We start from the raw sequence: 27252 nt of genomic DNA on the forward strand, positions 1-27252 counted from the left end.
CCTACTCAAAGCCAGTGAAAGGAATAAGGCCGGGCCTCTGGGCCCTTCCAGTAACTCACCAATGGGCTCCCCCAGGCCAATGAGATCAGAAGAGCCTAGCAGGGACTGGACGGCGGGTGCTGCATGGTCCTGGGCATGGAACTACTCTGAGTGCTCGCTACACTCACTGCCACCTCCCTGGCCCTTCTGCCAGCCCGGACCCCCTCCGCTGGCCGGGCCCCCTGCGCTCCTGGCCTTGGCACCACGTGTCCGTTCCTGCTGGCCAAGCCGCTCTCTGCCGAACAGCGGCCCCAGCTTCCGGAGGCCGGGGAAGAGCTGTCGGGTGTGGGGAGTCGGCGCCCCCCGCCCGGCCCTTCCCCTGCCCTGCAGGTGGCCGGGAGCCCGGAAGCTCTGCCGAGCAGGGAGGCGAGATGCGGGCGGCTTAGGGGGCGACCCCAGCGTGAGGCCCGCGGAGAGAGGGCACTTGGCCGGCGAGAGCGCTGGGTAAGGCCAGGTTTGGCCTGAGCTTCCTCCCACCCGGGGGGCGCTAGTCCCACAGGGCAGGGGGCGCTGGGGGCAGGGGCGCTGCAGGGCGCAGGCAGGGGGAACGGGGCGCTGGGGGCGCTGCAGGGCGCGGGCAGGGGGAACGGGGCGCTGGGGGCGCTGCAGGGCGCAGGCAAGGGGAACGGGGCGCTGGGGGCGCTGCAGGGCGCAGGCAGGGGGAACGGGGCGGTAGGGGCGCTGCAGGGCGCAGGCAAGGGGAACGGGGCGCTGCAGGGCGCAGGCAGGGGGAACTGGGCGCTGGGGGCGCTGCAGGGCGCAGGCATGGGGAACGGGGCGGTAGGGGCGCTGCAGGGCGCAGGCAAGGGGAACGGGGCGCTGCAGGGCGCGGGCAGAGGGCTCGGGGCTGGGCGGAGGTCCGCGGGCACTGGCCGGCCAGCTGCGCCAAGCCTAGCCGGAGCGGGCCGCCTTCCCCAGAGCGGGGCTTTCCCGTTTTACGGGGATGAGCTCACCGGGGCCTGTAGCCAATGAGGCGGCGGCAGCCGGCGGAGCTGGGGAATTCCAGAGCCGTCGCCTGCTCGCCGCCTCCCTTGACTGGGGCTTTGGGGGAGCGAGCCCAGCGCGGGGAGCCGAGCGCCAGGCCCCGCCATGCGGGACACCAGGGGACGGCAGCCGCGGCCGGAGGAGCTGCCTCTCCCGCGGGGTGAGGGGACGCGGGGTCGGCGCTGCGGGCGGGGTGCAGGGAGCTGCGGGGCGTCCCTGGCGGGCAGGGGCGGCTCCTGCCAGCGTTGGGGAGGGTCAGTGGGGATTGCAGCTTGGCCCAGCGGGACCCTTAGGCCTGCGGGGGGGACGAGCGACCCCTGTGGGGAAGCGTCCGGGAGGCGCCCCGGGGAGGGGAAGGGGCAGGGGCGATCCCCGGGGGATCGGCTTTGCTGTCCAGCGCAGCCTCCCCGGTATAAGCATCTGGGACCCTTCAATCGCTGCTTGGTGCCACCAGGCTGGTGCAGCCCCTTGCTTGCTTTGCCTGGCACAGCCCCTCGCCCGCTCAGCCTGGCGCCTGGGACCTGGTCCCTAGCACTGGGCTCTCTGAGTCAGTGCTTGGCTGGGGTGAGGTCTCTCTTGGCTGTCTCTGCTCACAGCTGGAGCCTGGGGTGTTGCCTCCTTCTGGGCCAGGCGCTTGCGGGGCTCACTCTTTCTGGGATCTCCCTAAGCACCTGCCACAACCGCCGGGAGCCACCTGCTGATTCCTGCCAGGTGCGGTGTGGGGTGGCAGTGGGTGGGGCACAAGGCTGGTTGCTGTTGATTGATGGGGTAACAATGGGTCCTGTCTTTTTAGGTGCTGTTCTTCCAGACCCTGGCCTGGTCATGGCACATACAGCGCAGGCCTCTGGTAAGGGAGCTGCGATCTCAGATGAAGGTAATCCCCTTCCCCGCTAAAGCTGATAATGCTTCTGCCTTGGCTAGCGCTGTCCATGGTCCGAGCATGGAGCAAGGATGAGAGCATGAATCTGTCCAGCAGCCCCATTGCATGGACAGCATCATTGCCCCCATTTTACAGATGGGTAAACTGAGGCACAGAGAGAGGCCAGGCCATTGGGGGGGTGGGTGGCAAAGCCAAGTTAGAATCCAGGAGTCCATGCTCCTGGGCTTGTGCTCATTTATGCCAACTGTACAGCCTCCCCACTCCCACGTCTGTAGTCTCTTTCCGCCATGCCTGGCTTGGGCCTGTTGGTGCTGCTCCCCATCCCTTGGCAGCAGGGTCTCACTCCCCAACCTGATCTCCCAAGGGGGCTTGTGGAAAACGTGCATTTCAGTCATGCCTCTACATTTCCTCCCACTCCCCTGCAGCAGGGAGAATCTTGCACAGCTGCAAGAGTGCTGAACTTCAGCACTGTCCCTTGTGCAGCTCTCTGACACAAGGCAGAATCTCTGCAGCGTTGCATGGACACCCGCCCCCCATACCTCTCATCTGCGTTGGCACTTGCTGTTTATCCCTCTGTCTCCTGGGGGAAGGGGCAGCTCTTGCTGGTTAAAGGCTCAGTTTGTACTTTCACTGCAGGCTGAGCGGTACCAGCAATCCCACAGGGCTGAAACTGCCACATTGCTCCCTTCTCCCTGGAGCAGACCGGTGCCCCTTGAAATACGAGTGTTCCCCAGCGTAGGGACCACTACCACAATGCTGTCATAACTATAAATGGAAGAGTAACAATCCTCCTGTATACAATTCTATAAAATCCCTCCTGGCCAGAGGCACCAAAATCCTTTTACCCGTAAAGGTTTAAGAAGCTCAGGTAACCTGGCTGACACCTGACCCAAAGGACCAATAAGGGGACAAGATACTTTCAAATCTTGCGGGGAGGGAAGGCTTTTGTTTGTCCTCTTTGTTTTGGGGGTTGTTCGCTCTTGGGACTAAGAGGGACAGGACATCAATCCATGTTCTCCAGATCTTTCTGCACAAGTCTCTCATATTTTAAACTTGTAAGTAACAGCCAGAACAAAGTAAGTCACCAAGCAAAATAAAATAAAATGTGCAAATCTATGTCTAATTAAACTGAATACAGATAATCTCACCCTCAGAGATGCTTCAGTAGGTTTTTTCCTCAGACTGGACATGTTTCAGGGCTGGGCACAATTCTTTCCCCTGGTACAGCTCTTGTTCCAGCTGAGGTGGTAGCTAGGCAGGGCCGCCCAGAGGGGGAAGCAAGTGGGGCAATTTGCCCCGGGTCCTGGAGGGGCCCCCATGAGAATATAGTATTCTATAATATTGCAACTTTAGGGCCCCCCGAAATTGCTTTGCCCCAGGCCCCTTGAATCCTCTGGGCAGCCTTGTAGCTAGGGAATTCTTCATGATGGCTCTCCTCCTCCTTTGTTCTCTTCCACCCCTTTATATATCTTTTGCAGTGACAAGCTAAATTGTTTTTTTTCTTTCTAACTCTTGAGCGTAGCTGGCTTAGACCCAGAAAGGCTAAACACTGAATGCTATAAAAGTCTCTGTTAACTAAGCAGCCCCTAAGACGAGTGCATCCCAGTTTCACTGACCTGCAAAGGGGGTGTGACCCAGCACAAAAAAGCAGGAAAATAAATACCAGTAACGCCGCTAATAAACTAGAACTGGCCAGACTAAAAGCACAAAAAAATTTAAAAAATCATAAAAACCTGCTTGTAGTAAAACAACTCAAAAAAAAAAAAAAAAAAGCTTATAAAAAAGCAGAGAAAGCCAACAAGGCTGCCCACAAAAGGGCTATAAAGGCAGAAAAAGCCAAAAAGGCTGCCCACACGAGAGCTGTAAAGAAGAAAGAAAAAAAGATGGAGGAGGAAAAAAAAAGAGAAAGCATAACCTGAAGATAGAGAGGGTAAGGGCTAGGCAAAATATACCAGCCAATCCTAGCAACCCCTCTCCAGGTACCGCTTCCCGTCCTAAAAATTTTCCCCACCTACAAGGCAGGCGATGATACCGAGGCCGTCTTAAAAAATTTCAAAAGGGCCTGCCTTGGGTACAGCATCTCTACAGACTGGTACATGGTAGAGCTGAGACCGCAGCTCAGCGGACCCTTAGCAAAGGTGGCGGCTAAAACGCCTAAGAAAAACATAAACTTTTTAAAAACAAAGAGCACAAACAAAAGCCTTCCCTCCTCCCCCCAGATTTAAAAGTATCTTGTCCCCTTATTGGTCCTTTGGGTCAGGTGTCAGCCAGGTTACCTGAGCTTCTTAACCCTTTACAGGTAAAAGAATTTTGGTGTCTCTGGCCAGAAGGGATTTTATAGAATTGTATATAGGAGGGTTGTTACCTTTCCCTTTATAGTTATAACAAGCGCTCATACTCTTTCTCTGGGATCTGCTGTTGTATTGTCTCCAGCTGAGTGGGTGGCAGCCTTTACTCAGCCCCTCTAATGTGGGGAGGGTCTGGTTTGAGACATAAATCTTTAAACACCTGAATCAGAAACGCTCTTGCTTTGATTTCCTTTGCAGATGAGTTAGGTGAGTGGACTCTGGGAAACGGGGGTACAGTAACCTCAGGTAAGTGCAAGTGCTCTAGGCCCATGCGAGTGCAGACCCAGTGCATGAAACCCTGGCTGGAGCAAAGGGGACAAATCTCATGTAAGTGTGGTCTGCAGGGGAAGGGACAATGCAAGGCAAATCTGCAGTCCTGCCTCATGCACCCTCCCCATGAAGTCAATTCCAGGACTTCAGCGTTGGGCCCAAAGAGCAGGTAAGGGAATTCCTGGGAAATGGGACCACATACAAGCCACAGCTTGCAGGGATGCCTCCTGCAGCATCCCGGGGATCCACCTCCATGCTTTCCAAACCACCGCGGGGCCTGGCAGCCAGGAGAACAGGGAGGGTGCTACAAAACTCACACAAGCTGAGAAGAATGATCTCATCAGTTACCATTCCATACATCCAACTTCTACCACTAGGAAAACAGTGGGACGTCCGGGAATATGAGAGGCAAACAAGTACGTTAAGAATGCTTGGCCTTCACCTCCGCTCCTGGCTCCTCAGCCAGCTTTCTGGCCATGGGATGATATTTGTAGCCAAAAAGCCACTGCCCTGAGCAAATACTAGCTTCGTGCCCATGAGAGAGAAGAGGCAGTTCTTAACCCTGGCACAGGCTGTCTCTTTAAGGCAGGACCCACAATTAAGGGGGCTCTGTCAGAAACTGGGTTAGGACTTAAAAAAATTAATTGGTTAGTTTCAAAAAAAGGAAGTTAATAATGTTCCTTGAATGGAGGCTCTGACCTAGTGGTAAAGCAGAGTGGAAGCTCTGGCGTTGTTCTCGCCTTACACTCTCTTAGGCCAATGCTTCTCCATATGGCCTGGTCCATATGCAGAGTTGCACTGGTTTAGCTGAAAGCATGTCACAAAGTGCAGTGTTTGTGTGGGGAAGCTGATGTCGGGTTCCGCCTGGTTTAGCACGCAGTGATGCCAGCCATGTTCAGACTGAGGGTGGATAAGGGTCTGCACTCAGAGTTGCACCGATGTCTCTAACCTGATACAGCGTGACGCCTTTACCTGAACTGGTGCGCCAGGGACCTTTTTCATATTCCAAGCGCAGAAGGAACCATTGAGATCACGTAGTCTGACCTCCTGTATACCAGAGGCTGCAATGCGCCCGGAATGCTAGGGCTGCAGGGAGGTTGGGCAGGCAGTTCTAGTGGGAGAGATGCCTGAGTGTTAGGGCCATGGGGTGGGCAGGTGGGCAGGACAGCCGATTGGGTGAAGGACCTGGGTGCTAGGGCTGTGGGCTGGCAGGCCTAGTTGGTAGGGCATCTGGGTGCTAGGGCTGTGGGGAGAGTGGGCCAATCAGGTGAGGCACCTAGGAACCAGGGCTCCATGGAGGGTGGACTGATCAGGTGAGATGCCTGTGCCCCAGGACTGTGGGGAGGGTGGGCCACTCAGGCGAGGCACCAGGGCTGCGTGGCGGGTGGGCTGATCAGGTGAGTTGTCTGTGTGTCAGGGCTGTGGGGAGGGTGGGCCCACTGGGCGAAGTGTGTGAGTGCTAGGACTGCTGCGAGGATGAGGCACCTGGGCGCCATGGCTGCGGGGAGGGTGGGCCCATCAAGCAAAGGGCTTGAGCACCAGGGCTGGGGAGGGGCCCATCAGGCAAGGTGCCTGAGTGACATAGCTGCTGGGAGGATGGGCTGATCAGGTCTTGTGCCCAGGCCCCAGGGCTGCGGGGAGGGCGAGGCGCTTTGGCCCCAGAGGCCGGGCCAATTGGGTGAGGCACTTGCATGCTAGGGCTATAGGGAGGGCAAGGCACCTGGGTGCCAAGGCTGCAGGGAGGGCAGGCCGATTGGGTGAGGTGCCCAATGGTAGGGCTCTGGGCGGGGGGCAAGGCCCATCAGGTGAGGCACCTGGGCATCAGGGCTGTGGGTAGGGTGGGCCGACCTAATGCATGAGGTGAGTGAGTGAGGGGCAGGGATGCTTAGGCAAGTGCTGTGAAGCATCTTGGCCAGATTCCCTGCTGCTTGGTGCGTGAGCAGTTGCTGACTTCAGTATAAGGTGACCAAGTGTTGTTCTTCAGTCAGGACTGAGGTGTTTCTGAGAGACCTGCTCTAGCTCGAACAGGAATGAATTCAGGGAAGCCCTGTGGCCCCTGTTACATGGGAGGTCAGACTGGATGTGCAGGATGGTCCCTTCTGGCCTCACACTCTTGGTCTCTGTGAAGACAGGTGTGAAACGCTCTCAGAGCGGAGCAGGAGCACTTGGTTCTGGCGTGGCTGGCACTGATCCTGCAGGGCAGCAACAAATCAAGCTCATTGCTTTTTGGTATCTCCCGTGTATGTCCACTCACTCGCGCACGCACCAGAGTCAGCGCAGTACAAAGCTCTGAACCCTCCAGCCCTTGCCTGGGGATCTGCTGCCTTGTTTGCTGGCGCTGGCGCAGTGGTGGCCCTGCAGTGGTGCATGGCTCCTCTCGGAGGGTCCCTCTTCCTGTGTTTGCACATGGAGGCAGGACATTCAGAAGAATATCAGTTTAGGCCTGCCCTTTCCCTGGGTCTTGCTAGGGCAGTAGTGAGGGTGGAGGTTGGCCCATCATGGCTCTCCTCCAGCCCATTCCTAGCAGGAGGCCAGCCTGTTCTCCTGTCTCACTCTCTGGTTCTGTCCCCATCCTGCAGAAATCATCGAAGAGTTAATTAAGGAGGATGGATTTCAGCCACAAGCCCTGCCCTTTCTCTCCAAGTCATCTCCCAAGGGCACAGCCAAGCTGGTGCCCAGGGGCTCAAACCCAGCCGTGCCCACTGGGATGCTGAGGCTAATGGAGCCGACAGGATCTAGCCCACTGCAAGGCGGCTTGGTCTCCTTTGGCAGCTCCCGTCCCGCCGCGGCTCACGTCCTGCTACCGGACTCTCAACGTCCCCTGCTGTCACAGAGCCTCAGTAGCCTGCAGCTGACGCCCAGGCTGGTACCCAGGGGGACGACTCCACCCCCTGCCAGCCGGCCCCACTGGGCTTCGCCCATACGCTCGCCAAAGGAGCAGTTGGAAGACATGCTGGAGCCTCCCAGGCTAGTGATCACTGAACAGCCGAAGCAGCGGGGGATGCGTTTCCGCTATGAGTGCGAAGGCAGGTCAGCTGGCAGCATCCTGGGCGAGAGCAGCACGGAGGCCAGCAAGACCCTGCCAGCCATCGAGGTGAGTGTGAGGGAGGAGCAGGGGCCAGTCTCCTCACAGCAGGGAAAGGGGCTGGGGGAAGGCCAGAGGCAGCCTTGGCTGCCTGTGCCTCATGTGTTGGGAGTGACTGTTCCTCTACCTGTCCATTAGTGCCCCCCTCACAGGAGAGGCAGGGGCCGGGGACTTGCCCCCCACCTGGTTCTTGGCTCCCCACCGAGGTTGGGGGAGGGATACCAAGGGCCCTGGCTGCTCCTGCTGAGTGCCCATGCTGCAGTCACAGCCCCGGCAGCAGTGCCGGCACCTGTGGGCTTGGAAGGGCCTTGTGACTGCCAAACCTAGCCTTTCTCTGCACAGTCCTGGCCAACCTAGCACCGCTGCTGGTGGTGGCGATCCGGGATCCTTCGCTCCCAGTGACCAGGCCTGCCCTTGGATGATCTCTGTGGGTTTTGTTGCCGTTTCATGCTGTGGCAGTCAGGATCCCTGGCTGGAAAGTGGTGCTGGGCAGCCCAGCAGGCGCAGGGTTGCTTGCAGGCTCTAATCCGCTGAAAGGAGCAGCCGTGCCTTGAGCTCTGCCCCCTGTGGAGGGGGGCAGGCAATTTACTGGGCAGGTTAATGACACATTGAACCCAGAGTCTGGTCTCTCACCCCCTTGGCGTGACAGGGGACTTCCAGCATGGCCTTGGCTCTGATCTCTTGCACTTTCCCCAGCTGCTGAATTGCCAGAAGATCCCTGAGGTGAAGGTGATTGCGTGCCTGGTGTGGAAGGACTGGCCCTACCGCATCCACCCTCACAGTCTCGTGGGGAAAGACTGCAACAACGGACTCTGCGAGGTCACCCTGAGGCCCCAGGCCAACCCCAAACACAGGTACCAGCTCCCTGCTTGGCACAGGGACTCCAGGGCTGTCTCCGGGGAGGGGGCTGCCGCGGCCCCACATGCAGTGCAGCATCAGGGGAGCAGGCGTGGTAGCTCCTCTCCACACATGGCTGAGACCAGGCTGTGAGCTGGTGCTAACTGAGCTCACGTGGGGACAGGGCCTGCTGCTCACAGCTGGGTGCTGCGCTCCCCCTCGCCCTCTCTGCGAGGCTGAAGGATTTTGAGGAACTCACGCACAAGTAGTTTCAGGGTGGTGGTTACCCAGAGTGCTCCCCCTCCCCCACCATGTGATCAGCACCCAGTGTCCCCTTTGGGGCAGAGTGGGATATCTCAGGCCACATCAGTTGAGCCGCTCCAAACCTCTCCAGTACTAAGAACAGCCGTACTGGGTCAGACCAAAGGTCTGTCTGTGGCAGAGTCATGGGTCTGGTGCTCTGGCTCTGCTTTGTATAAAGTCAGACAGGATTCTGGGTAGCCGCTGTCCAGGGCAAGGAGCCTCTTCGGCTACAGCCTTCCTGGTCTGATCTTGGACCATTCAGCGTTCCTGTTCACACCGTACACTTCCCCTTGGTGAGTCCACCTGGACGGGACCCCTAGGGAAGCCAGAGGGTCCTGCACCTCCACTCCACAGTCAGCAGTGACTCTCAACCAGCATTATGAAACAGGTTTATTAGTCGACAGGAACACAGCATAGAACAGAGCTTGGGGCTGAAGCCTGGGGCTCTGAACCCCACTACCCAGGGCAGAAGCCGAATCTTCAGCAGTGTAGCTTCGTAAGGGCCTCTGCGGCGTGGGGCCCTCGGCAGTTACGCTGCTTGTATCCCCTAATGCCGGTTCTGACTTTTCTATGCAGAAAACCAGTTCTAGTGGCACAGATGGGCCATGGAATTTTTATAGCATGTTGGAGTGGGGCCTCAGAAAGAAAAAGGTTGAGAACTCCTGCTCTAGCAAACTGCCCCGGAGCTGTGTGTGTGTTGGGGGGGACTTCCTTCACTTCGGAGGAAGTTAATTAGGCATCTGTTCAAGCTAAGCCAAAGTGAGGTACCCTGACCTGATGCCAGAGAATCCTCATGAGGACTGCTCAGATCTCGGTGAGCTGTGTGCCCAAGAGAACACTATGAGCACCATTGTCACTGCCATGCAGGCATGTCCGTCCCTGACGTGGATGCCCTGATTCTGGGACAAGAGTGGCCTTGTCCTAGGGTGGCCACACGCAGAGCACCCTCTTGTGGCAGGCCATAGCACAAGTGCACCTGCCTCAGTTTCCCCTCTCAGGTAATCCAATAGTTTCACTTTAGGCTTTTCTTGCTCAGTAATACCCCTTCTTGGGGCTGATTTATTACAAACCCCCCAACAGAAGTCCTATATTCCATTTCTCATACCCAGGGAGGTGTGTGTGTGTGTGTGTGGGGGACATGACGACAGATATCCATAAGTCTCTGTCTCTGTTAAGGTGCAGGCCAGTCCCTGGCAGGCTCTGGGCACCATAAGTGAGAGCCTAAGAGAAGCAGTGTCCTACCAATCTCCTGACCCTGATGGAAGGGTTGCTTTGGCTGAAAGGGGGGTGATGCCCAGGCCCTCCCTGGGCTGTGGTCCCAGGTGGTGGCACTTCCTGTGCAGAGCTGGGGTTCCTCTCATGTGGCACCTGGCAAAGCCTTGGCTGGTCCATGGTGGCTGGCCGTGACCCCAGCCCCAGCCTTGCCTGCCATGTCTCCAACACGTCTCCCCTTTGCTTCCCGGCAGTTTTAACAACCTTGGCATCCAGTGCGTGAAGAAGAAGGAGATTGAGGCAGCCATAGAGAAGAAGCTGCAGCTGGGGATCGATCCATTTAAAGGTGCGTGGCCCCAAGGAGCCCTGCCCCCCTGCTAACCAGGCAACTCCATCGTGACGGGTTGTCAGTTTGGGAGCCATGGGAACCATTGCACTCCTTTAACATCCCAGCTTGGCCGGCCTTTCCTGCACTGCTCTGTTGGTGATTCATAGCCTCTTCAGGCCTTGTGGCACCCAACATGACAGCAGGTGGCACCACACACCCAAACTGAGTTACCTGAGTGCCTTACTCAAAGACAGGCAGGAAACAACAGCCAGTTTCCCAGCTCCTCCCCCCTGCACCTTTGCTGGTGTATAAACCCCAAATTGTACCGTCTTGCCCAGCACAGGGATCTGTACAATGTAAGCTCATAAAGTTTGCCCTCCCCTCAATGTGGGAAGGATATGCACAATACGCTTGTGTTAACCAAGCTGAGATTGTTCCCAGACATTTCACTCAAAGGTACACTGGTTTAGATAAAGCAAAAGCAAGTTTATTAACTACAAAAAGATAGATTCTAAGTGATGATAAGTGATAGCAAACAAAGCAAAGTGGATTACCTAGTAAATAAACAAAACCTCAAACTAAGCCTAAAATACTAGAAAGATTGGATATTAATTACCAGTTTCTGACTCCTCTGTAGTCAGTTCAGAAGTCCTGACCTGCTCCCAGCACCGCACGCGCACACACCCACCCACCCACGTCCCGGCTCTGTGCCTCTCCTTTGTTCTTGTTCCCCGGCAAACATCACCATGGTCATCTTCCGTAGTCCACCAGCTGCTCATAACATCTGGCTGCCTGCAGAGGGGCTGGGTCCCCCTGGTCTTTAGCTGCTGGATACCAAATGTCCAGGCCATTGTCTGGTTCCTGGCCCCAGACAGGTAAGCGACAGTCACACCTGGATCTCCGTGTCTTTGCAAAGAATAAACACCCTTTCCCCCCGACCCAGTTAACTATGCAGCACATAGAACACGCACTATTCATACAAACATTACGAAAAATTCCCACTTTGTCCCATCTCTTTCCCTTTGGGACTGAACTGACTGGGGTCACTTTAGCTGGTGACCTGGGGAAGTTCAGGTACCTCTTTCCGTGACAAAGCATGTGCTCCCACTAACATGAATCACTTCCTAATCATAATCTTAGAGGATCAGATTCCAGCTCAGAAGCTTGGCATTAACCCTTTTCATTTGATATAGCCACCAGGAAGGGCTTCTCAAAGTCTGGATTTACTAGGACCCTGGCTTAGAGCTTCCTTCAGTGAACAGAGAGCCCCCCGGCACTGCTTGGTCCAGACCACCTGGTCTGGCTTCTCCTGTTTTGCACAGTTTAGTGATGGGAGCTAAAGTGAAGCACAAACCTCTGGCAGCACCCCACCATCCCAAAAAAGGCCTGGGCCTGTTTCTTGGTTTGGGGAGTGGGCCAATCTCTGATCGCTTCCACCTTGGCTGGTTCTGGCCTTATGCGGCCACTGCCCACCTTGTGGCCATCCCTCTCAGTAATGAATCCACCAGGCGCTGGAAGGTGGCAGGCGCCTCCTTGAAGCTGAAAGGTAAGACCAAGATCTCAGAAAGTCCTATAGGGGCGATGAAAGCAGATTTCAGCCTGGCATCTGGGTCCAAAGGCCCCTGCCAGTAGCCCTTGGTGAGATCCATAGTAATGAGGTAGTGCTCCCTAATTTGTCTGGAATCTCGTCAGTCCTGGGTATAGAGTAGGCATGAGACATGCTGATGGCATTAAGATTCTGATAGTCCATGCAGAATCTGATTGATCCATCCTACCACAGGTGAGGCCCATGGGCTGGTGGACGCTGGATCACACCAAGGGTCAGGGTGTCCTTGACCTCTCTCTCCAGGGCCTGGACTGTGTTCCCAGTGACTCTGAATGGGGGAATACTCGATGGGAGGTTTGGTTCCTGTCTCGGCCCAGTGGACAGCTAGGTTAGTGAGTCCAGATCTGCTAGAGAACAGCAGCTGGTAAGAACACAGCACCACTCTCCTCTCTGGCTGCTAGGCCTGGGTTAGCTGGTCAGAGAGAGGAATTGACTCCAGGAGGGAGGCTGGCTCTTTTCCCAGGGAAGAGATCCATCAGGAGATCATCCTCTTTCTCCCACTGCCCACACACGGCCATCACCAACCTCTCCCCGTCAAAGTACGGCTTCATCTGGTAGACATAGAACACTGGCATCTCTTAGCCCGGTTGGACAGTTCCACCACATACTTCACCTCCCTCAGCTGCTTGATGAGCTTAAAGTACCCATCCCAGGCAGCCTGGAGCTAATTCTTCTGCACTGGGATGAAAACCATCCCCTGGTACCTGATGGCATAGGAATGGGCACACACTCTGTGGTCGTACCAGACCTTGTTTCCCTTGGACCCTGGCTAAATTCTCCATGGCCAGACCCATCAGCTCAGGGAATCTTTCCCTAGAAATATAGGACATACTGCACCACCAGTTCTCCATCAGAGGAGGCCTTCCCCTCCCTCTCGTCTCTCATCAAGTCCAGGGGTACCCTCCCTCTCCTTCCATACAGCAGTTCTAAAGGGGAAAACCCTGTGGATTCCTGGGGCACTTCCCTGTACGCAAACAGCAGGTGGGGTAGGTACTTGTCCCAGATCTGCGGGTGCTGGTCCATAAACATCCTCAGCATCATCTTCAAAGTCCCATTAAGCTTCACCACCACCACATTGAATTGAGGGTGATATACAGAGGCCCCAGGTGTGCTGGACCGCACATTTCTCCGACAAGCACCGGAGCAGGGAAGACATGAAATTGGACCCCTGGTCTGTAACAACCCCCCGGGGATCCCCACCCTGCTGAAAATGGTCAGAAGCACATCTGTCATGGTGTCTACCTCAACAGAGGACAAGGTCACTGCCTTGGAGTAGCGTCCGAGTAGTGAAATCTACCACCAGCAGAATGTATTTGTGCCCTGACCAGGTCACCTAGCTGAGGTCACCCAATATGTCCATAGCCACCTTCTGAAAAGATTCCTCTGTGATGGGCAGGGATGTCAAGGCTGCTTTACCCTTATCCCAGGCCTTTCCCATCCTCTAGCTGGGATCACAGGACCTGCAGTACTGCTGGACTGCGTCACAGTCTCTGAGCCAGTAAAAATTCTGCAGCAGCATTTGCTAGGTGCGCTGGATCTCCTGATGTGACAAGAGAGGGACATTATGGGCCATGTACAGTAGCCTGTGGCAGTTCTGGAGGACCACCAGCTGCCTCCTGATCCCCCATGGTTCCACTTTCCCCTAGGGAGCCCATTCCTAGTACAAGAATCCCGTATCCCACAGGAGTCTGTCCCTGCAGGATTCCTTAAGGTGGTTTGCAGCATTATGGCCAACAGGGTCCTCAGCTTCTCTAAGGAAGGAAGGATCATTCTGCAGCTCAGTCTGAAATTCAGTTGCTGAAGAAGGGAGTGGAACCTGGCTTCACCTGCTGGCTGGGTCTGGGGACACAGCCCTCGCCAGGGCCGGCTCCAGGCACCAGCTTATCAAGCAGGTGCTTGGGATGGCCACTCCGGAGTTGGGCAGCACTTTCAGGTATTTGGCGGCAATTCGGCGGAGGGTCTCACTCCCGCTCAGAGCGAAGGACCTCCCGCTGAATTACCGTAGATCGGGATCGTGGCTTTTTTTTTTTTTTTCTTTTTGGCTGCTTGGAGCGGCAAAACCCCTGGAGCCGGCCCTGGCCCTTGCTGCTGTGCCTCAGTTTCCTTACCTTGGGACAAAGCTCTTTCCCCAGTTGGAGGCTCCTGAAGCCCTTGCTGGGTAGTGTGCCTGGCACCAGGGCAGGGTGGCCCTCTCTGGGCAAGGACCAGGGCACTGTGGGTGCTGCCTGACCACTCCTCCAAATCATTCCCCATCAGGACTTCCAGTCGTTCCCACATCAGATCCCAGACAGCTAGATCAGTCACACCTGGATCTCTGGGACTCTGCAAAGAATAAACAGCCTTCCCTGCCACCCCCAGTTAACCATACAGCACATAGGGGAAACCGAGACACACAGAGTAGTCATGCAAAACATGAAAAATTCCCACTTTGTCACAAATACATTTCAGAACAAAGAACTCAAGCCACACTTACAGGATGGGGGACTCTATCCTGGGAAGCAGTGACCCTGAAAAAGATTAGGGGGTCATGGTGGAGAATCAACTGAACATGAGCTCCCAGTGCTATGCTGTGGCCAGAAGGGCTAATGCGATCCTGAGATGTGTAAATGGCATATCGAGTAGGAGGAGAGAGGTGATTTTACCTCTGCATTTGGCACTGGTGCAAATGCTGCTGGAATCCTGTATCCAGTTCTGGTGCCCACAATTCAAGAAGGTTGTTGATAAACTGGAGAGGGGTCAGGGAAGAACCACAAGAATGATTAAAGGATTAGAAAACCTGCCTTAGAGTGATAGACTCAAGGAGCTCAGCCTGTTTAGCTTAACAAAGAGATGGTTAAGAGGTGACTTGATCACAGTCTATAAAAGTACCTACCAGGGGAACAAATATTTAATAATGGGCTCTTCAGTCTAGTGGAGGAAAGTCTAATGTGATCTGATGGCTGGAAGTTGAAGCTAGACAAATTCAGACTGGAAATAAGGGGTATGTTTGTTTTTTTTTCACAGTCTGGGTAATTAACCATTCATAGAATCATAGATATTAGGGTTGGAGGGGACCTCAGAAGATCATCTAATCCAATCCCCTGCTCAAAGCAAGGCCAATCCTCAAATGGCCCACCCTGGGTTTAGCAGGCCAATGCTCAAACCACTGAGCTATCCCTGCCCCTCTTCCTTAGAACAACATACCAAGGGGTGTGGTTGATTCTCCATCACTGGCCACATTGAAATCGAGATTTAGTGTTTTTCTGAATAATCTGCCCTAGGAATTACTTTGGGGCAGTTTTCTGGCCTCCTTTCTGCAGGAGGTTGGGCTCAATGATCATGATGGTCCCATCTGGCCTTGGAATCTAGGACTGTGACTCTGGGAGGTGGTACTTTAACACCCCCCCCCCCATCTCACAAGAGTTGGTAGCATTGATTTTGCCCCTACCCATTGGCCATCACATGGGGTAGGAGCTGTGGGGGAGGAGGTCCCCGCTGGCTAGTGGGAATGCATCATTGGGCCATTCTAGGCTAAAGATTGGTGTTGCTCGGTTCTACTTCCCCTGTGGTGAGAGGGTGGACAGAGGAGAGAGACTCCAGACCCTAGCTGGCCTGGCTATTTGTTCTTTGTTCTCCTATAATGCCAAGGGGTCCCAGTCATACACCAGGAACCAGAAAGTTCTGCCCCAAGGACTTTACAGTCTAAGTACAAGCCAAGAGGCAGCCTGTGGATACAAACAGACGGAGGAGCACAAGGAAATGGGGGTCTCTGCACACCCGCAGCCAAGCTGGTGTCAGTTGTCTGTAGGCATCACGGCAGAGGAGGGATTTGCAGGAGGACAGTGAAGGAGCTTTGGGGATGTGTTCAGGGAGCTGCTCCCACAAGTGAGGGCAGCAGGCGAGAGAGTAGGAAGGGGTTTGTCTGAAGATGTCACCAGTGGGGGATGGAGGCTGGCGTCATAGGCTGGTAGGAGGTGAGCATCGACAGCTCATCTGTGAATGATAGTTGTGGGGGACAGGCTGGAAAGGGCCTTGGTGAAGACGAGCAGCATGTTGGATGCCATACAGCAGTGGTAGCCAGTGGAGTGATCCCAAGAGAGGGGTGACGGGGGCAATGCAATGGGCTGGGAGAATGAGCTTTGCAGCAGCATTCTGCACAGCACAGAACAGAGCGAGGATGTACCTGTCAAGGCTGGAGAGAAGGATGTTGAGGTCTTCAGGATGCGAGATGCTGAGAGTCTGGAGGAGTTTTAGCTCTGGAGGGATGGGAAAGCCCGGATCTTCGAGATGTTCTGCAGAAAGAATTGGCAAGACTTGGACGCATCCTGGCTTGGGTCAGCTTGGGCATAGCCCTGGGATGGCTTTCCAGACACTGTAAGGGCGCTCTCCTCCTGGAGCCTCAGGACGCTGAATGCCCTGTTCTCTCTCTGCAGCTGGCTCCCTGAAGAATCACCAGGAGGTGGACATGAACGTGGTGAGGATCTGCTTCCAGGCCTCATACCAGGAGCCCTCAGGACAGATCCGGCACCTCAGCCCCGTCCTCTCCGAACCCATCTTTGACAAGAGTAAGTAGCTGGGCTGCGGCAGGGGAGTGCGGGGTGGAGTGGAGTGATGCAGGGGGCCATGATGATGCCAGAGGAGGGAACGTGGCCGAGCCAACATTCCCTAGGATGACAGTGCTGGGCAGAGGACAGGGTCAGCACTGCAGCCATGTCCCGGCACGTCTGGACACCCAGCCTAGTGGGGGACTGCGGGGTGGTGTGGTGTTTCAGACGGAAAAGGAAACTCACTGCAATAGCTCAACCTGCCCTGGCTGAGTGAGAGAAGTGTCACTAGGCCGGAGCCTGCATGGCCTGGGCCCTGTCTGAGAGAACCAGGCTGAGCAGCCCAGTGCTGCGCAGGTTGTTTCTATTGCTGTGGTGTGAGTGTGCCAGGAAACCTCCTGCTGGATGGGCTGTTTGGGGCAGGGCTGGTATTGCAGCGATGCCATGGTGGGGCTGGGCAGCCCTGTGCCAGACAGGCTGTTTGGGGCAGGGCTGGTATTGCAGCGGTGCCATGCAGGGAGTCAGCAGCCCTGTGCCAGATGGGCTGTTTGGGGCAGGGCTGGTATTGCAGTGGTGCCATGCAGGGGCTGGGCAGCCCTGTGCTGGACGGGCTGTTTGGGGCACGGCTGGTATTGCAGCGGTGCCATGCAGGGGGTGGGCAGCTCTGTGCCAGACAGGCTATTTGGGGCAGGGCTGGTATTGCAGCGGTACCATGCAGAGGGTGGGCAGCTCTGTGCCAGACAGGCTGTTCGGGGCAGGGCTGGTATTGCAGCGGTGCCATGCAGGGGCTGGGCAGCCCTGTGCTGGACGGGCTGTTTGGGGCATGGTTTCTATTGCAGTGGTGCCATGCAGAGGCTGGGCAGCCCTGTGCTGGACGGGCTGTTTGGGGCAGGGCTGGTATTGCAGCGGTGCCATGGTGGGGCTGGGCAGCCCTGTGCTGGACGGGCTGTTTGGGGCAGGGCTGGTATTGCAGCGGTGCCATGGTGGGGCTGGGCAGCCCTGTGCTGGACGGGCTGTTTGGGGCAGGGCTGGTATTGCAGCGGTGCCATGGTGGGGCTGGGCAGCCCTGTGCTGGACGGGCTGTTTGGGGCAGGGCTGGTATTGCAGCGGTGCCATGGTGGGGCTGGGCAGCCCTGTGCTGGACGGGCTGTTTGGGGCAGGGCTGGTATTGCAGCGGTGCCATGGTGGGGCTGGGCAGCCCTGTGCTGGACGGGCTGTTTGGGGCAGGGCTGGTATTGCAGCGGTGCCATGGTGGGGCTGGGCAGCCCTGTGCTGGACGGGCCGTTTGGGGCAGGGCTGGTATTGCAGTGGTGCCATGCAGGGGCTGGGCAGCCCTGTGCCGGATGGGCTGTTTGGGGCATGGCTGGTATTGCAGCGGTGCCATGCAGGGGCTGGGCAGTTCTGTGCCGGACGGGCTGTTTGGGGCAGGGCTGGTATTGCAGCGGTGCCATGCAGGGGCTAGGCAGCCCTATGCCGGACGGGCTGTTTGGGGCAGGGCAGGTATTGCAGCGGTGCCATGCAGGGGCTAGGCAGCCCTATGCCGGACGGGCTGTTTGGGGCATGGTTTCTATTGCAGCGGTGCCATGCTTGGTGCTATATGGACCAGTAGGAAGAGATGGTGTCTGCACTTGAGAGGTCACACTAGGGATGGGACATGTGGAGGGGCTGGGGGTGATGGTTAGTGCAATGTTTTACCTGGTGTATAGGATCTTTTCCCACTGGCCCGTGGACTGGCCATCTCCCGCCCCCATGGCAGATGGGGACTCCTGGGGGGATCTGAACGAGGAGGAGGGAGTGGCTTACAGGCCAATTCGTGGGCAGCCGCTGGCCTATCCACTGGCGTGCGTTAGTGCACTCTACTTGGAGGAATGGCAGCCTGCCTCCTGTGTGTCATGGGCCCTGCACTGCCAATGACTGAGGGAGGCTCTCGTGGGCATTTGGAGCCGGCTGCCAGTGCCACGAGGCTCTGGGTGGCTGTGGGGGACAACACAGTCTGTTCCCTGGGACAGGGCATCCCCACCTGGCCCCAGAGCTGACGCCACCCAGGTCAGGCAAATAACCAGAATGAATTTTTAAAAGCGTGAGCACAGCCCCATTGGCCTTTTCAGAGACTGCAGGTCCCCTGTGTCAGCCAGCCAGCCCTGCATGGTGGGGCAGGGGCAGGGATGGCGGGGAATGCCCCGTGCCTGCCTGCCTGCCTGCCAGCCCCGCATTGTGAGGCAGGAGTAGAGGGGGGATCCCCCATGCCTGGCCAGCCCTGCGTGGCTGGGAAGGGATAGGAGGGTCCCTCGTGCCAGCCAGCTAGCCCTGCATGGTAGGGGATAGGACAGGGTGGCTCCCTCATGCCTGCTGGCCCCATGTGGGTGGGAAAGGCCGGAGCAGGGCGAGGAGATCCGTGCAATGGCTGAACTGAGTATTGTCGTCTGCAGAATCCACAAACACATCAGAGCTGAGGATCTGCCGGATGAACAAGGAGTGCGGGCCCTGCACGGGCGGGGAGGAGCTCTACCTGCTCTGTGACAAAGTCCAGAAAGGTAACGGAGGGGAAGCAGCTCCATAGGACTGGGGAGATGGGAGTGGGTCAGCTAGAATGGGGGGTGGGAGGAGGCATGGAGCTCTGGTAGACGGAGAAGGGAAATGGGGGGCAGATGGGCTGGTTTTGAAGCCCTGCTAGAGCGAGAGGCGAGGGGAGGTGATGGTGTGGGGCCAATGGGGGGCACATGCTTACTCAAAAGTTTGTAGAGCTCAAGGCAGGAGGAGCCATTAGATTAGCCAGTCTGACCCAGCATCGCACAGGCCATTGCATTGCATGGAACTGCCCTGTGCTGAGCCCAAGGACATAGTTACCCCAAAGGGTTTCAGTCCTCGGACACTGCGCTACTAAGAGCCACGGGCAGAGAACTGGAGAGACCCAGGTGCCCCCAGTGTCCAGGCCCCTGCCACAGCAGAGAGTTGATTAGATGAGACGTGGCCAGCTGATATACACCTGTCAGCCGGGAAAGGCGAAATGCCCCAAAGTCCCGTCAGTCTGATCTGAGGGGAGGATTCCTGCCCTGCTCCAAACCTGAAGGTCAGCATGACCCTGAGCAAGTGTGTGAGAGCCAGCAGCCAGACAAGTAGGCAGGGAGTTCTCTGTGCTACCATACTGTGTGGGCCTGGGGTCTCCTCCCATTGAGCTGGATCTGTGCCCCAATCTGTGCCCAGCTCCTCCCACTCAACCCAGTCTCCTGGGGCACCCCCTTGCCTGCCAGTCACCCAGTCAGGTCCCCAGCCCTCACCCCGCGTCCCCTGCAGAGGACATTGCCGTGGTCTTCCGGAGGGACGCATGGGAGAGCAAGGCAGACTTCTCGCAGGCCGACGTGCACCGGCAGATAGCCATCGTCTTCAAGACACCCCCGTACCAGCACCTGGACATCCTGGAGCCGGTGGAGGTGGAGGTGTATCTGCAGCGCCTGACAGACAGTGTCTGCAGCGAGCCCTTCCACTTCACCTACTTGCCCAAGGACCATGGTAACTGCCACCCCACAAAGCCCTTCACAGCCCCTTAGGGAAAGGGGAGGTCAGGGGAGGGCCCAGAGCAGCCCCTCAGGGGAAGGGGAGTCTGGGGAGCCAGGGCAGTCCTCGCCAGACATAGCCCCTCATGGGTAGAGAGGTCGGGGGGCCCAGTGAAGCCCCTGCCAGTCACAGCACCTGGGGGGAGGGGGAGGACTCAGAGCAGCCCCCACTGGTCACAGTCCCTTGGGGAGAGGGGAGGTCAGGGGAGGGCCCAGAGCAGCTCCCACTGGTCACAGCCCCTCAGGGGTAAGGAGAGTCAGAGAGGCCCAGCACAGCCCCTTCCAGTCACAAAACTGGGTGACTAGGCAATAAAATGGCAGATGAAATTTAATATTGATAAATTCAAAGTAATGCACATTGGAGAGCATAATCTCAACTATACATATACAGTGATGGGCTCTACATTATCTGTTTCCACTCAAGAAAGAGATCTTGGAGTCATTGTGAATAGTTCTCTGAAATCATCCGCTCAATGTGCCGCAGCAGTCAAAAAAAAAGAACAGAATGTTGGGAATTAGCAAGAAAGGGATAGATAATAAGACAGAAAATATCACATTGCCTCTATATAAATCCCTGGTACACCCACAGCTTGAATACTGTGTGCAGATATGGTTGCCCCATCTCAAAAGAGATGTACTGAAATTGGAAAAGGTTACAAAAAGGGCAACAAAAATGATTAGGGGTATGGAACGGCTTCTGTATGAGGAGAGATTAATAAGACTGGGACTTTTCAGCTTGGAAAAGAGGCGACTGAGGGGGGATATGAAAGAGGGCTATAAAATCATGAGTGGTAGAGAAAGTAAATAAGGAAGTGTTATTTACTCATTCTCATAACACAAGAACAAGGGGCCACCAAATGAAATTAATAGGTAGCAGGTTTAAAACAAACACAAGAAAGTATTTTTCCCTCAGGGAAATGGAGGTTGGGGGGCCCCTACTGGTCACTGCCCCTCAGGGAAAGGGGGGTCGGGGGGACCAGAGTAGCCCTTGCTGGTCACTGCACCTCAGGGAAAGGGAGATCGAGGGGCCCCCACTGGTCACTGTGCCCCAGGGAAAGGGAGGTCAGGGGGGCCCCTGCTGGTCACTGCCCCTCTCTGGGAAAGGGGAGTCGGGGGGCTCAGAGCAGCCCCCGCTGGTCACAGCCCCTCACAGAAAGGGAGGTTGGAGGGCCTAGAGCAGCCCCTGCTGGTCACTGCCCCTCTCTGGGAAAGGGGGATCGGGGGGCTCAGAGGAGCCCCCGCTGGTCACAGCCCCTCACAGAAAGGGAGGTTGGAAGGCCTAGAGCAGCCCCTGCTGGTCACTGCCCCTCTCTGGGAAAGGGGGGTCGGGGGGCTCAGAGCAGCCCCCGCTGGTCACAGCCCCTCAGAGAAAGGGGGATTGGGGGGCCCAGAGCAGCCCCTGCTGGTCACTGCCCCTCTCTGGGAAAGGGACGTCGGGGGGCCTCTGCTGGTCACAGCCCCTCAGAGAAAGGGAGGCCAGGGGGCCCCAGAGCAGCCCCCGCTGGTCACTGCCCCTCAGGGTGGAGCAGGGCACGTGCCCAGCTGGTGCCAGGCAGGTTTTGGGATCCCTTGGGCAGAGGTGTGTGGCAGTTTCCCATGATTCAAGCCATGCCCTCCTCTGCCTCAACCTCTGCAGACGCATATGGGGTGCACGTGAAGAGGAAGCGGGGGATGCCCGACGTCCTGGAGGAGCTCTCAGCGTCAGGTGGGTGTGCAGGCCTCACACCAGGGCAGGCTGGGGGGCTGCAGGGATCGGGCTACCCTGGCCATGGCCCTTGCAAGAAGCTCTTGGCTCCTGGGCCGGTTCTGCCCATGCCAGGGATGACTGATGACTCCAGCCTGGGCGCTGGAGTTTCCGGTGGGACGGAATGAGGGGCTGGGTTCCCAGCTCTGCCTTTGGCTGGCTGAGGAGTCACTCCCCGCGGTGTGCCCCCATCTGCAGAACGGCACCAGGGATCTGACTCCTTGGCAGAGCACTTGAAAAGGTGGGATTTATTGCCTGCCGCAGACTGAGCGGATCTGTGAGGGTGGCTGCTGCCCCCAGCCCCGCTCCGTATGGAGTCCTGATTCCCCACATACACCCCTACTTGATGTGAGGGCCTGATCCCCTGCCCACTCAGCATGACGGCCTGATCCCCCCCATCCACACCACTCAGCGTGACGGCCTGATCTCTCTCATCCACACCACTCAGCGTGACGGCCTGATCCCCCTCCTGCCTCATCCACACCGCTCAGTGTGACAGCCTGATCCCCGCCATCCACACCGCTCAGTGTGATGGCTGATCCCCCACCATTCACACTGCTCAGTGTGATGGCTGATCCTCCCCCCCCCCGTTCAGAGTGACGGGTCAATGGAGTGCAGACTTCAGGTTCCTGCTGTCTGAGGAGACGGGAATCCTGCAGGGTCTGTTCCCACTAGGCTTGCTGCTGCTCCTTCGGGTGCCCATTGTGGGGCCAGGCTGCCCATGCTAGGGCGCTGTGAGGTGCCTTCTCTTCTTGTCCCTTAGACCCTCACGGGATTGAAGCCAAGAAGAGGAAGAAGAAGCCAGGTTACATGGACCATTTCCTTGTGCCCCAGGCAGCAGGTTAGTTGTCTTGTGTCAGGACATGGATTGGAATGTCGCTGGCTGGTGCCCCTGTGCAGTGCCCCTCCCCATATGGTGTATTTGTCTGGGTGTGTGTGTGCAGTGTTCCCTTCCTACATATGGGAGGGGTCCAGAGGTGCTATGACCCCCTCCACACTGGGCGGGGGGAAGGTGGGGGCATCCAGGGGTCACATGGCAGGGGCAGGTTGGGGCATCTGGAGTTGGCATAATGACCTCCTCCACATGGGGGAAGATAGGTGGGAACCTGAGGGGACACACTGATCCCCCATGTGGGGACCTGTGGGGCACTATGATTCCAACACATTGGGGGCTGTGGGGAGCCTCTTTTTTTGGTGACAACAATGTCAGGGCCTCAGCTCCCAACTCCCAGTGGAGCCAATGTGAACTGGGCTGCTCTGCCCCCCCGAGAATTAGCCCAAAGGCATCCTGAGCTGGGCTACCACTGCTGGAACCCCCAAGACATTGCCCTCTGCCTCCCCAGACAGGCAGCACTGCAACCCAGCCGGCCAGCTCTGTCCCCAGGAGCCCTCCAATGATTGCACTCCCCACTGTGATGGGATCCCTGGGGTGCAGCCTGGGACTGTGGGACCGCCGTGGCCTCTTCACTCTCCAGCCTGGGCTGTCTCTCACAATGCTTTGCTAGTGACAAGCAACAAACCCCTCCAAGTGCTGTGATCACTCAGCACAACCACATGTGGAGCCCCAGATAGATTGCATGAATGCTTCCAGAGCTGCTCATGAATCACACACAGAAAGGCACCAGAACCAAATCCTCCCCAGCTCCCAGCCTTATAGCTCAGGAATACACTGTCTTGCACTGCTCAAGACGCTTTCTTGAGCAACGCAAGTGTATTAATTTGTTCACCACTTCATCAGTAGAAAGTGGATATATACCAGTCTTTGCAAACCTGAGCAGATTTACCAAACACTTCAGGCAAATACATTGCTAAAGATATACTATAAAACAAGTTTATGACTACAAAAGATAGATTTTAAGTGATTATAAGTGATAGGCAAAAGTTAGTTACCAAAATAAGATAAAATGTAAGCACACAGTCTAAACTCTCAACCCTATTAGCCTGGGCAACATCTACATTAAGCAGTTTTTCTCACCCCACTGGATATTGCAGTTCATAGTACATAGATTTCGCCCTTGAAGCCTGGGCCAGTCTCCTCTGTTGGAGTCTTCAGTCTTCTGAGCATCCTTGTTGCTTGCAGCATAGGTGGGGGAGGAGAAAAGGCCAAGCAGGTGCCACTGTGTTCTGTTTTATCCCCTTAGTCCATGTGCCTGGAGAACACAAGTCCAGGCATGTCTGATGGGCACTGCTGAGTCCCCAGGCAAGGTTGAGCAATTCCCCTGGTGTGGCCTTGTGTAAGTGAGTCATTGCATTGTAGCTCCCTTGCTGGACTATGGCTGCTGATGTCTGTTCAGCACCCACCTGGGCATTGGTTACCTCCCTTGTCATTGTCTCTGGAGAGCTAGTATCTGGGCACTTCCCAAACCCACAGCATATTTTAGTGAAAACCATACAAGATAATTCGTATAATTTTATATGCATTAATGATATACGCATTTAGACGGAACAGTGGTTTTCAGCAGATTGTAACCTTTCCGATGACGCCTCACATGGCCTGCTTTATATGAAATATCGCAATTACGTACAAATGATGAATATGAGGGCTACAGGGTACGCCCCCGAGATATGGAGTGTCACACCCATGGACCAACCACGGTATTGCCTCGCTCCAGCCCAGACTGGCGTCTGGACATGCTGGCAAGGTGCAGGCTGTTCCCTTGGGGGGCCTGTCTGGCCACATCCCCACTGCCCCGCTACTGCCTCCCCACTTAGGAGGATGCCCGTCGCCTTTCCCTGTCATCCCAAGGTAGCCTGAGCACCACGCTGCATTCCTGGGCGAGCAGGGCTTTCTAGCTGACTGAGCCATTCCTGTTCTGATTGCAGAGGAAGGCTTTGCCCTCCACCCCAGCCTGGAGCACATCACGGTGCCTGAGCCCTTCGATTTCTGCCTGGTCCCGGACTACGCCTCCTACAGCTGCCTGAACCAGAGGGACATGCTGCCTGCCGCCTGCTCTCCCATGGAGCTGCCAGGCTGCCTTGGTGCAGAGTTCCCCTTGGACACCTACAGCCCCGCGCAGAGCAGCCCTGTCCCATTCCTGGCACCTGGGGACAGCTCCACGGGTGACATTGAGGGTACTGCCAGTCTGGTTGGAAGTAACATGTTCCCCAGTCAGTACAAGGAGGCCTACGAGCGGGCATAGCTGTACACGAGGTTGGGAGGCGTGTGAGGAGCAGTTGAGCCTCGTTTCAGACCTGCCCCGGCAGGGAGCCCCTTGTTCTGGCTGGGCAGGGCATGGAGATGGCAGGACTGGGCCACCTGGTTGTTGGCAGAGCTTCCCGGGCCTCCCGGCAGCGAGCACAGACGAGACTGTCACTGCAGGGCCTACCTCCAGAAGACCAGCTGAGACTAAGGGGTATGGAGAGAGAATGACAGCACTCCCTTCCCCTAAGACTGTGGGCCGTGAGGAGTGTGTCTGCCTGGGAATATTCCACCTGGAACTGGAGGGGTTCCATGTCCCAGCCTCCTCGCTGTCAGCATATTCACTCTGCAGTTCCCCTTGCTGAACTCCCTCCAGGGCTCAGGAGCTGGCTCATCAAGGCAGGGCCTGGCCACAGGGGCTTTGCAGGGGCACTGTGCCCAGGGTTTGACTGCATAGGCTGCTGCAGGGGGTTCACGCTTTGCACTATATTTATAGGGGTTAGTTGTAGGCACCACTTCCCTGCCATAAACGAGGCCAACTCAGGGCAAAGGTGGGGCGGGGACAAATAGGAGGGCCACACAATCACTGTCTGGCCCCAAATCCTGGCCAATCAGGGCTGAAGAAATTTAAGGTCTGCTCCTCTTCCTGTTGTAGCCAATGGCCAGGCTCCCCTGGCTGGAGCGAGGACAGCTGGGCCATTGGCTTTGCTATTGATAAGGGGATGGTTCCAAGATCTTCCTGAAGGCCATGTCTTGTGCAGGCTGGGTGCCCGCTCCGCAGCTGTCCCTGCAGCTGCTGACCTGAGGAGGGTGGGATTAGAGCACAGCCTCACACCTGGCAGTGCTGAGATGCCAGCTGGAATGGAGCTGCTGGGGAACCGGGAGCCAGGACTCCTGGGGTCTCTCCACAGCTCCACCACCGACTCATTCTGTGACTCTGGGTAGGTCACTCACCTCTCTGTGCCTGTTTCCCAAGTTGTAAAATGAGGGTGCGTTGTGATGGATGGTAATAAAAACAATACAAATACGTCTCTACTGTCTCATCCTGAATCACTTTACGAGCCCATATACCAACCCCGGGCGGGGCGGGGGGGATGTCGCTATCGCTACAGTGCGCCCAGCTCTAGGGTGCAACCCAGCAGACATCTCACAGCAACAGCATGCCGCAACTGAGAGCAGGATGCAAGATAACTGGGGGGTTGGGAGATATAGGGAGACCGAACAGAATTACCCAGGCTCTGGGCATTAATATTACTCATCTTACATGTCCTCCACCCAAGCAGCACTGGTACTATACTGACACAGAGGGCAGAGTGCCCCCCACATAGCAATGAGGCCTGATGCCGCCAGCTGTGAATGCTGAGAAGCTGGCAGCACCAGGTGTAAGGCAGCAGGTTAAGTGCCCGAAGACCCTTTTGTAGCCCGGGCTAACTCTGTCCCCCCGTAGCAGCTACTTCACGTATAGAGATTTGTGCTGCTGCTGCCTGGGTGCTAACAGAGCAGCTCCTACTAGAGCATGTCCTGCAGGCTGCTAAGCTGCATCATTGCCAGCTGGGTGCATCATTCTGCTCAACATTAGCTAAGTGTCATACTGTTAACTCTAGGTGGTTCTCCCCAGTCAGAGCCATTAGAGGGCCTACTCCCCATGTCCTGGGGAAACCTGTGTCCACAGCTACCCTCTGGGACAGGCCCACAGGGAGCCTGTGGCTGCCCCCACTTCTCAATGTCTCTCTAGCTGCTGCCTCACTGCTCAGGAGGCGTCCAGGGGCCCCATGGCCTCTCCAGCTGCCATCCCATCACCCCCTTCTTGGGGTGCTGTTCTTGCTGCCTCAACTTCTTCCCCAATCCCTCCTGGCCCCCTGCAGGTCTTTTGAGTCTTCGTCTATGTGGATCTCACCGATGGTGCACGTGTCTCAGCTTTGACCGTGTCTACTGGGGCAGCGCTGGCCCCCTGCATCCGCTCCTACTCTCCACCTACGGGCAGAATGGCTCTGCCCACCTCCCACTTCCCTTCCTGGCTGTGGCAGTGAGATGTAGCACCGGGGTGTCCTTTTACCCAAGTGACTGGTGGGTCTCAGCAGTGGCTAACGCTCTGCTTGCTGGAGCAGTGCATCCTCTGACTCCTTCCAGAGGTCTCTAAGGCCACTCCATGATACCATGGTATCTGGATGCTTGCTACCAGGAGGAAACCTTTTGAACATCAAGCCTAGTTCAGGCAGAGAGGGGTGGGTTGTGGGCTTCCCACTGACAAAGCATCTAGAACCACAGTTACTGTACGGTAAGTACTCGCTCTTTACTGGAGTCCCTGTCCATGTGGAGCCCACTCCAGTGACTAGCTAGTAGCTCCCAGACTAACCGGAGGAGGGTGTGAGGAGTCCTAGCTAGAACTGACTAAATAAG

The 27252-nt window shown here is 56.6% G+C and overlaps 1 protein-coding gene across 4 annotated transcripts; it reads left to right on the forward strand.

Moving 5' to 3' along the window:
• The first annotated feature begins 242 nt into the window (after nucleotides 1-242).
• RELB (RELB proto-oncogene, NF-kB subunit) lies at nucleotides 243-25880 on the forward strand. 4 transcript variants are annotated; one of them, XM_032798050.2, is made up of 12 exons: nucleotides 257-483; nucleotides 1817-1897; nucleotides 4450-4497; nucleotides 7101-7615; nucleotides 8303-8460; nucleotides 10213-10304; nucleotides 16305-16436; nucleotides 18845-18949; nucleotides 19710-19925; nucleotides 21606-21674; nucleotides 22477-22554; nucleotides 24537-25880. In XM_032798050.2, the coding sequence occupies exons 2-12, from the start codon at nucleotides 1846-1848 to the stop codon at nucleotides 24851-24853; spliced, it is 1782 nt and encodes a 593-aa protein (XP_032653941.1). In that variant the 5' UTR covers nucleotides 257-483; nucleotides 1817-1845; the 3' UTR covers nucleotides 24854-25880. The 4 variants fall into 4 exon arrangements, with proteins under 4 accessions (XP_074927519.1, XP_032653941.1, XP_074927518.1 ...); XM_032798045.2 differs by lacking the exon at nucleotides 257-483 and adding an exon at nucleotides 896-1183; XM_075071418.1 differs by lacking the exon at nucleotides 4450-4497 and having other exon boundaries at nucleotides 243-483.
• Nucleotides 25881-27252: the final 1372 nt, after the last annotated feature.

The sequence above is a fragment of the Chelonoidis abingdonii genome, chromosome 11, assembly GCF_003597395.2.
Source record: "Chelonoidis abingdonii isolate Lonesome George chromosome 11, CheloAbing_2.0, whole genome shotgun sequence".
NCBI lineage: Eukaryota > Metazoa > Chordata > Testudines > Testudinidae > Chelonoidis > Chelonoidis abingdonii.